At 34.2% G+C, this 10,538-nt stretch overlaps 1 protein-coding gene across 1 annotated transcript; it reads left to right on the plus strand.

Annotated features, from left to right (window-relative positions):
* Positions 1-3,840: 3,840 nt before the first annotated feature.
* LOC139977480 (uncharacterized) lies at positions 3,841-9,733 on the plus strand. Its single transcript, XM_071986830.1, has 9 exons — positions 3,841-4,515; positions 4,984-5,301; positions 5,581-5,889; positions 6,190-6,294; positions 7,014-7,050; positions 7,503-7,594; positions 8,806-8,863; positions 9,315-9,410; positions 9,572-9,733. Exons 1-9 carry the CDS (start codon positions 4,254-4,256, stop codon positions 9,672-9,674), a joined length of 1,380 nt encoding a protein of 459 aa, XP_071842931.1. The 5' UTR covers positions 3,841-4,253; the 3' UTR covers positions 9,675-9,733.
* The last annotated feature ends 805 nt before the right edge of the window (positions 9,734-10,538 follow it).

Consider the following 10,538-nt stretch of genomic DNA (forward strand, 5'->3'; position numbering starts at 1 on the left):
TCAAATATAATTTGATGTTGAATGTGAGGAATATGACTGATTTTTCCTCCAAACCTACATATTATGTAATACAATGGTAATCAAGCGTATCGATGAGTCATGTAGGCCTAAAAATTGCGCGACAAAAGTACATCATACATGTATACACAATACATAGTGTGTGCATGTGGCTTACCATATCAGGATTTCATCGTCAGAATCTTCTTCAGATTCAGCGATGTCGTCATCCTCCAACGGCTGGATGGTCAAATTGCCCATAAAAATAAGGTCTAACGCCTCTTAGTAGTACTTAGCCATGATAATATGTGCTAAATAGTTACCGTTTCAATTACGTGAGTTATAACATTTACCCTAACTACACGGAGCATTTCAACTGTGGTTGACCGAAATTCTATTGCATAAAAATGCTCGAGTTGAATTGCGAAAGATCACTCACAAAGTGGAGGCGCTATTGCTAAATTGTTTCTATGTAGAATTGAAGTTCAGTGTGGCGCTTCTGGAGAGCTAAACATCTTTTCTGTAGGGTGAGGCATTCGGGAGAAATATTTTCGGAAAGTTGACCGTTTTTTTGCCTTAACAAAGACCGAAAAACGTTATTTTTTGACATATTTTCCCCAAATATAGAGCCATCTCTCTACATATGCCCGTGAGGCTCCTGATTTGATTCCTTGTATGTCTTAGCTAGTTGTATGAGATAGGGTCAGTTGACTTGAAAGTTTTCACTGTTCTCACGTTTTTTTTTTAAAAAAAGGTCAAAACGACCGGTTTTTTGAATGTAAACAAATCTTTGAAGACAAAAAAAAGTCCATTTGACCCCCTCGGAAAAGGTTGTTTATTGATGCAGGCTGTCTTATGTGCAAAATAAAGCTATGGAGAGCTCTCTAGTGTATTCCTATCTCGAGTAATGATTTTCTATAAGCATGTGTTCACATGTGTTCACATACGGGCAATCGGGTATGAAATGTGTCGATATGAAAAGTTTTTTGTCTATTTTAAACGCTAGTTTGGCTGAACAGACTTGGTGACACTCGACCTTGTCTGAAACAAGGAAATAAATGACGAAGACTAAATCGCGCAAAGTACGCATCTATTGCGGAGTCGCTAAAGGGGAAATAATAGAAATAAAGCTTATAACTGAAAATCCGAAAGCAAAACAACACTTGATGATACTCAATAGGCTAAACAACTACAGTTATGTTAGTTAATAATTTTCATCATTATGCGAAAATGCTAGTAAAAAGCGTATAGTTTATTATTTACGTAGCAAAAATAAAGCACTCCAAAACGATTTTTATAATAATATTCAGCTCTTGCTAAGTGCATGTCATTGAAATGAGATCACATATCCGTGTTAGTTATTGTTGCTGCACATTTGCATACGATCTCCTTGTCTTGTGTGAATAAGGTTACTTAGTTCATGTCATAGTATTATAAAGTCGCTAATCCAACCCACTTAAAAGGTGTTTCTGGTGACTTAAGTTAATTATGGCCGCACAAAATTGCTGAATATTTTCTGAAACTTACTGTGAAAATCACATCCTCACTGCTTTTTATGCTGTAAAGATCTGGATTTTTTTTTAAGTATTTGTTTTTCTATATAGATTGTCAATCATTTATTCATAAACGAAAACAATATTGTAGCAAACAAAGTTACTTTTTTATTAAATTCTTAGGACAGAGAATTGTGACATCTATACAAACATTCGAAATGTATCTGTCTTCCAGGATACATCATCAAGATTATAATAGCCTCAGTATAGCTTCCACAGAGCATTTGCCCAGATGACGTCACAGACCCATTCTGTGATCCAACTTAATGGAGTAGTTGAAATTTACGACCGTCAAAAAGGTTATATTCAATCCACCATATCTCAAGTTAGTGGTAGGATATTGAGATGGGGTTCTAAAGCAAGGTGGAATACTTTTCCCTTCAATATAAGTTTTTCAGTGTTGGTCACCAGGAAATCCCTTTAAAGCACTAGCATTGTTTGCTTCTGAAATGATTCTTTCATAATGTAATGAATTTTGGTCAAGCAAACGTAGACATGAAAAGGGAATATCATATAAATTTATCTTGGTGAAATGATAAATCATTGCATAATATATCTGATAATGTTCCCCTTACATTTAAAAGAACTCCATTAGTTAAAGCAATGCTTACGGAAATTGAACGGATGCAACATTTTAACAGAGCATTGATGTTCTATTTCAAGTATTAAGGTATCGCTTTGATTTGTTTGAAATTTCTGTAGAATTATTATAAAATACTATTAAAGCACGTAAATAGTAAGATTGCTCCTGTACATTCTCCTGATAACAACGAGATATCCACCCATTATTCATACACGGTATTTATTTTAATACACACCATTGAATTTGGATAAAATGCGATCATCAGTTCAAACGCTTCCATTTTATGATTAGAACGTAAAATAGAGAGATAAATAATGTACAAAGAGCATAATAACATGCATTAAAGCATACGATATTAACAGTGTTATTTTCAAAGGACATCAACATTTTTCTTTGTTTAAAGACGCTCGCAATATACGTAATAAAATGATCTATATTTATCAGCTACGGCATGATTTAGAGACTATAGGTATAAGACTATGTTAAAAACCTATCCTAGTGAAATGTTTATAGTGTTCACCCTTTTATCAAGTGGGTTTATAGGGCTTATTTTATATTTGTCTTTCATTAGATAGGTTCGGGTTTGGTTCATTGATAATAATTATCTAGTTTGATTTTAATTCAACTTCCTTGTTCAGCACTATTGTACCTACTCTGGTGAATACTACTGCAGTGTGTTGTTTCCTTTTAGGTACGTAACTAAAATATATTGTAAAATATCCAAACGATTATTAACTCAGTCGAAACCCTTTGTAGGTTTAATAATATATGCTTTTAATTTGATAAAAAAGCAATGTTAATCTGTGTAGCTTTCTGAAAATGGCGAACTATAACGTTGGCATATTGACGGTTGTTGGTTTCGGAAATGGTTTTAGTTACTTTTAACAGCTTTTTTTTGGAGAATAATTTCAGCATTGATTATAACATAATTGGAGGAAAGAGAAATGTCACTATTTATAGATTTCGTCTGAACCGATGACATGTAATAGCGGCTCCTACAAATAACGCTCGTTGTTTTATTTTTAGTATAGTAGAGTAAAAACGATACAATTTTTGGTAAAAAAACTCTGAAAACAAGAATCTTTGTAACGTTACCAACTACATCATTTCTGTTTAAGCACATCAGTGTGTTTAAATCAGGAGGACCCGTTTGTTTTCAAATGCGCATGCGCCAAAAGGCATCTGATCATGCCGTATTAGCTATGAGTCTCTTGCTGTTTTATAATCAGTTACCTTCAAGAGTTGGCGAGAGTGATCTATTCCACGACAAAGTGTACCAGCTGAAACAAGTGGCCGTACAAATAGAAGGGAACCATTTCCATTGAAGAGAAGAATAGGTCATGATTGTGTTATTACTGTTGTTAAAATGTTGCTACTTAGAACATTATTCGCTACATGGATTATGCTGTATGTGATAACAGCCGGACTACGACAGGCGACAGCAGGTAAACAAAATTTATTATTCATTGATACCGGTCCTTATAAAAGAAACCAAAATAAAAAAAAATATGACTTGTATATACATGTAAATAACCAGAATAGATTAAAACTTGTGTTAGCTTCCAGCGGCATATGATATATTAACAAATTGTAAGGACAAATAATTTGAATCTCCATTAGCACCGCTTTGAATTACTATAAGCGTACTTTTGATATCGATGTTTTCTTTGCACAGATAAACACAGCTATGTCCAGAGGCCGGATACACATATACGATTGGCTAAAGTCGGTTTCCCTTCAAAATCAACATGTTCGTTCGCTTTCCCTGAAAGTAAATACGAAGTGTCATGGACGAAAAACGGAATTTCGTTGCTCAGACACGATCCAGAGAAATCCTTAACTATAAATAAGGATGGGCGCATGTATACTATAAGTAAACAAGATAATACTGCTTCTCTACGAATACAGGATGTAAGTTTTGATGATGCTGGGCAATATTCATGTAGAACTGTTCTCCCTGTGGACGGTAAATCGGAAGCCAGGAATTGGAAGCTTGTAGTACAAGGTATGTGATAACCTTTTGTTTCATAGTTCAACATATTCAATAGTATAAATCAACATGTTGTTAATATCAGCACATCGTTTTAAACTGTCAATTATCTTTCCCAGATGGTCCGACAATGAAATCAATCAGCTCTGTTCTGGAGAACCAAACTTTGTCAGCAGAATGTTGTGTGACATTCACAGATAGCAGAATTCAAGTGAAGTATTTGTGGTCGGTTGATACTGCACTGGCCACGACATACAGAACCAACTTCACAGGAAGCCTCATTTGCAGTAATGTATCTTTCACGGCAACAAGGAAACATCACAACAAGTTATTGGTCTGCACAGTAGAAAACGAGTTGAATTCGACTACACAAGAGAGGATCAATGTGACTTGTGAGTATAGCGAGATTCAGATCACAACAGAGTAACTCAACATACTGATCACCGTTGTTAATTTTGATAACTTAACGATAAAGATGTATGATGAATAAATCATTAAAACGGTCTGTGTTGTATGGGTGACTTTAATTCACAAAGTTTACTGCAGGAGTATCACGTCAAGGCGCAATCAAATGAGTCAGTTCCACAACTATTGGCTTCTTTCTCCCAATTATATTCAAATCATGCTGCTTACATAGGCCAATATGAAGGACTATGAATCGCTATAGTAATGATCGGTTTCTTGTGTCTTCAAAAAAGGAGTGTGATAGATTTGTGTATTTGTTTTCGACCATATTGCTTCAAAAACACAAACCGGTATGGGTTACAAACTTACAACATATCAAACACAAACATTTTGTGTTTCCAATCTACATATTGCATTCAACATTAATCCTGAATTGCCAACATTACCATTCACAGATCCAGCCTCTGCAGAGTGGATACCACCATATAATGCGATGACATCAGTAATTGCAGAACGTTACACTAGTCTCACAATAACATGCACTTCTGACGGCAATCCACCTCCTCATCATATACTGCAAAGGTATGATACTAACATGACTCGGTGGGTAAATACGAGCATAATTCCGGATTTGATAAAAGAGGAGGGAACCCAGAGGACATGGACGTTGTTTTATAATGTTACAAACAGCATATCAGAGAGACTTAGATGTTTTGCCTTTAACGGTTTTACAAACCAAGAGGAGGGCAATGGATTTCTTGTTGAAACACAAGGTGAGAATTACAAAGTTTAGTGTTTTTTATTTACAAATTTTATGCTCCCAAAGTTTAGCATCCATTTTTTTTAAATTAGATATTGTGCTTCAAATCATGTTTGTTTCAAATATGTTCTGGCATTTTTGAAGAAGAGGTTATAAGCGCGTAGTAAGTGTAAAATAATATAGTTACATTTGTTCTAAAACTGGCTAGTACATACCAGGTGTTTGGAGTTGGTACCGTAGACATATAATAATACTGATATATTTGTGATTGTCATTCACTTTCAAATTTCAGTCCCAGCAACTGTTGCAATGTTCTCGAAACAGACGTACGACAATGGAGTCTACCAAGTAGTCATTGATTGTGTTACCTACGGACATCCCATCCCTGATGTTTATCTCCAGAAAAAAGTATTAGACAATTGGGAAACTGTAATGGATGTTTTCCCTGCAATAGATAATGTTACCACTAAGCGACGTCAAGTTACTTGGGATTTCTACTTCAGAGTTGAAAATAGTAAAGAGGTAGATGCATACAGATGTCGCGCTAACAACACGTTTCGGCATTTTGATGATAGTAATGTTGTTATGATTAACATCAAGTGTGAGTATTTAACTTCATTTCCAATTGTTCTTCGAAAGTTTGATAAAACATATGAAATATTTGAAAACATTTGTATCACTTAAAGTATGACTGTAGTAATGGAAGGTATTATTACAATTACACACCATAGAACATTTAAAGCGTGGCAAAATAGTTTGTAATTGATAACGATGAAGCAAAACCTTTCCATATAAACCTATTTTTTAAATCTTGCATCTTTGATTCTTATCATTTTAATTAAAGTAAATTACCTTTCTGTTCCTTTTTGTTTCATTGACTACCTTCTTTTTACAAATTCAGTAACATTTGATGTATTTCTTGTGGAGAATCTCCAAGCCATTATCTGCGTTTTTGTCGCCTCTGTCATAATCGTTGCGTTACTAGTAGCGTTTAAATATTATCAAAGTAAGTACAAAATTACAGATAAAGGAATATATTCTTTTCATGTAATGCACAATACGAAAATGGAGAAATATGATCAAACAGGTTGGAATGGCAGTATTTAGGTTGACAAATAACAGTGTACATATAGTCGATAAGAGTGAACCCTGAAATCTTAACAACAATTGTTGATAACACAGTGTCGAAATGTTGATAGCACGTAACAATTATATGAAAAAAAAACTGCCATTGTTTGCATTATTTCAAAAAAAAAAGTAATTAATTAATTAAAAATGGTTCAGGTGCATACAGCGCCGAAGTTGGTTAAGACAGCTTAACTTAACTGAGGTAACAACTATCCTACAGGCATATGATACTTGCATTTGTTTTAACTATGTCGAAGCCATAATGACAATTTGGAACGATGCTCCTGTCATTTCATCTTTCACTCCCTCGAAGGAAATGATAGGTTATCCTTTAAGCATCCCTTGTTAACTTGGAACAACCATTTGTTTCTGTTTACAACACAATACAAACTTTTACACACCTCAATTAAATTGTTTTTTACACCTTGTACACTGGGCATCGTAAAACATTCTGCCTACATGCTGAGAGTTTACCCTGGTGCATACAATTTACAGACACGTTTCATTTCATTGACTAATTTATGTTAGCAAGCCGGACTATTTTAACGAATGTGAGAAAAGTGATATAAAATATACTTATTTCCTATTCTTTTTTAGAAAAGGTTTCGCGTAATTTCCTTCCTGCTGTCACAAGGTATTTGGAAAAATAATGACTTTATTGTTGTGAAGACCACCATGTTTGTGTCCAAACGTGGGAAGTCTGCAGGTTTTGACATTATCTTGGTTATTAAATGAATGTGACACTAACACAGGCAAACTCCTAGTTAAAGATCAAAACGTTTAGAGAGATAACCACTGTAGGCCTACTTCTATTTAAGTGTACTATTATTATAAAAACAATACGTTTATTATTAACCACAATATGAAACATATTTCGCTTTCGATATGATCCATAGTTAAGGAGATATGTGACAAATAGTAAATCACTAGAAGTTTCCAACGTTAACTTTTAAATGTTTTTGTTTTTGTGTAACATTTGAAAAAAAAAATGTGGATATTTGTGGCATGGTAAATGTACCTTTAATATTACTTCACAAAACAAAAGATAACATAATGTATTTCTTCTTTCGTTCGTATATTTCATAGATATAGTCGGTTGGTAAGGAATTCTATACATTTTCCAAGTAATTTTCATCGAGCCAGCAACAACCAGGCCCCAACTCTTCCGGATACTAGAAGTAGGTTCACAGATAATTGGGTATTTGTATAATGAGAATCATTCTTTGTGTTCAAAGGAATTTGCAATGGAACATACAGCGACATTAAGTACACATAAAGGTGTAAAACCTTTCATGAAATGCAGAGTGACTGCAAATTTAGTGACGATATTTTACACATTAATGAAAGCAGTCAACCATTGCAGTTTAACATATTTCTATACATTAATATATGTGCAACGCTAATATTTCAGGATGTTTCTGCTTTTTTCTGTTAATTAATTCTCAGTTATGATGAAATATGGTAACCTGACAACGATGTGGTCATATAAGTGCATTCAAACATAAACTTGTACTTCATATAGAGCATGGTGATTCAGTGTAGTATGCACCTAGCAAGAGAACATTTGAGTTTTAGGAAAACATCTATTTCTGTAAATCAGTACCGAATGAATGGAAGTAGTTTGCACAAATTGACGTACAATCGTTGAGTTCACTATACTATTAACATCTTGGAAGTGGGTGTTGAAAGTAGATTCACCATTTACATACTCAATCGTTAGCGTAGCTTGGTCTCCCAAACCTTCCACAAAATTTAGTTCTAAATTTAATTAACCTCCCCTTAATATTCTATTGTTTTGTCGATTGAACTTTTGTGTCTATTTATCATTTTATCTTCTCATTTTTGAGAGATTTTATAGTTCTTATTGTACATGGGCTGCTCTTACAAATACTCCAGCTATGTCCTACGAGAAATTAACGATATGCTGATACAGTAATACGCTTAGGCTTTCTACCGGGGTGTGGTAAACTTTACGTGTCCTCAATCAATGTTCTTGGATTTCAAAACGTGTTGTGAGAGCCGGTCGACATTACTCACGGCTAGTCAAGACTGTTTTGACTACAACGAATGATTCAAGAAATGTTCTCTCTCCATTCGACGTCCAGCACTGAATAACCGAGAGTTTTTCTATCGGAATTACAAGTCGATTGAATTTAATCAGTTTCAGTGTAATATCATGTTATCTGATATGTATACGGAGGGTTGGGCTAATTTAATATCAGCTTCTGAATGCTAAAATACCTCTTTGAAAATTATTCGTGATAAGAATGCGCCTTCATAAGGTTGCAAAGTTATATATGTAGTTCCTTGACATAAATTGAAAATCCTTTCAAAGAAATATACAAATAATAAGGTTTTAATAAAAATTCATATAACTTTGATTTAACAGGTATCCCTGGTTTCGGTAGCAATATCACAAGAGACCAGTCAGTGGACCCATATGAAGAGTAAGCATGTGTGGCAACTATTCATTGGTTTTTATCAGTAGTTTAAGCTGTATCGAAACGGACCTTTGCAAATAACATATCTTCTGAATACCATAGTATTTATTAAGCTTTATATGTCCCGTCAATTAATACAGATGTGCTTAAAGTGCAACATTGTAGGGTGTGGTGGAAACGTAAATTAGACATCATCTTAGGCATTTCTTATATTCAGACGATTATTATCTTCAAACCAACAGAGATAATCAACTTGAGCAGTATCAAAATTCTAAGTTACCATGATATTGCATTACGGAATCAAAGACAGTTGAATAACATAAAATAAATCATTTGTGACTTTCTAATGTTTATAAAATAGCTTAGATTCTCATGAATAAAATTAATTGTTCATATTTTATGTATAAATAAATCATATAACATGTCTTGTTTTTAATATAATAACGAATGCATGCAGACTTCCATGCAACGACGTAGATGGAAAGGAAGCACATGCATTGGACTTCTACCTGCCCGGAGATGTTGCTAGTTATGCCGCCGTTCAAAAGAATAGGTAACTTGCTCTGGAATTATATTTAAATGTAAAGGTACTGTTGGTCAAGCTAACAAAGTATACTATAACAATGTTTCATCACTAGTCCATGTTTAATCATTTTGTATATCTTCGTTCGTTTTTTTAGTCATTTATTTTATTTATCTTTTTTCTCTTCAAAGTTGCACGACTTTATCAGCTGGCCACGACAAAAGCAAGCAAGAAGAAGAAGATGATGATGATTATATTGGAATTTCACTAGAACTACAAATCACACAGATATAAATTAACCTTTCTTTGATATCAGAAAAAAAAATATTGCCTATTTGCTTTGCCGGCTCTTATAGAACTTATGAAGTGTTTGAAGTTTTCTTAAAATTTCTGCTGTATATAGTGTGGATACGACGGTTGAATCAAAGTATACCATAATTGCTGCTTATTTCACAAATATAATGCGGGTCTCCTAGTTTGTAGTAGTGGGCCGTATGATTGGGGGACAAAACACCACTTTCTATTTTTTGATATATTTCTTTAAAATTTTAAATTTGGGCCAAGAGGGCAATTCATGGAGTTGCTGGTATTAACCCCTCCCCCCCCCTATGACGGAAGTGATTGTTGAGTTACTTATGAATGCATCTGTTTGTTAGTTTTTTAATAGGCTGGAATCCAGCGTTTTACGTTTACTTAAGGTTTAGTATAGGGATTTTTTAATAATTAAGACCTATTAAAAAGAAGTATAGGTACATCCCAAAGCAGATGGAAACAATAATTCCTTTCGTCAGCATTCATGAGTTTACAGAATCAGTCAACTACCCCACCAACTTTGAAATTTATTCGAATACGGTTTAGGAGAACTTTTTTTGCACAGTTAGGCCAATGTTAAATTTGATCTACATTGCCGTTTTCACCTCGACCCTAAACAACCACATAAGTACTATTTTAATATTTTTATTCTCTACATACTTTGTGGTTTAATGATTTTGTTTCCAACATAATGACAAGTAGGTAATGGCTTAACACAGGTTATTTGACCTCTGACCTTTGACATATAATGTCACCAATCACACAGGTATGAGGTTTATGGTCAGCCACATACTCGCCAAGTTTCAAAGTGATCGGACGAACGGCTTAAGAGGAGTTTGCTACTTA

Source organism: Apostichopus japonicus, chromosome 12, assembly GCF_037975245.1.
Source record: "Apostichopus japonicus isolate 1M-3 chromosome 12, ASM3797524v1, whole genome shotgun sequence".
NCBI lineage: Eukaryota > Metazoa > Echinodermata > Holothuroidea > Aspidochirotida > Stichopodidae > Apostichopus > Apostichopus japonicus.

What these genes read in the sequence shown, in the direction of transcription:
- LOC139977480 (XM_071986830.1), top strand. Translation starts at nt 4,254, where the DNA reads ATGAAATCAATCAGCTCTGTTCTGGAGAACCAAACTTTGTCAGCAGAA. An exon ending in AGCGTTTAAATATTATCAAA is followed by an intron (nt 6,295 to 7,013) that starts GTAAGTACAAAA and finishes ATTCTTTTTTAG; the next exon opens with AAAAGGTTTCGCGTAATTTC. An exon ending in TTCCTTCCTGCTGTCACAAG is followed by an intron (nt 7,051 to 7,502) that starts GTATTTGGAAAA and finishes TATATTTCATAG; the next exon opens with ATATAGTCGGTTGGTAAGGA.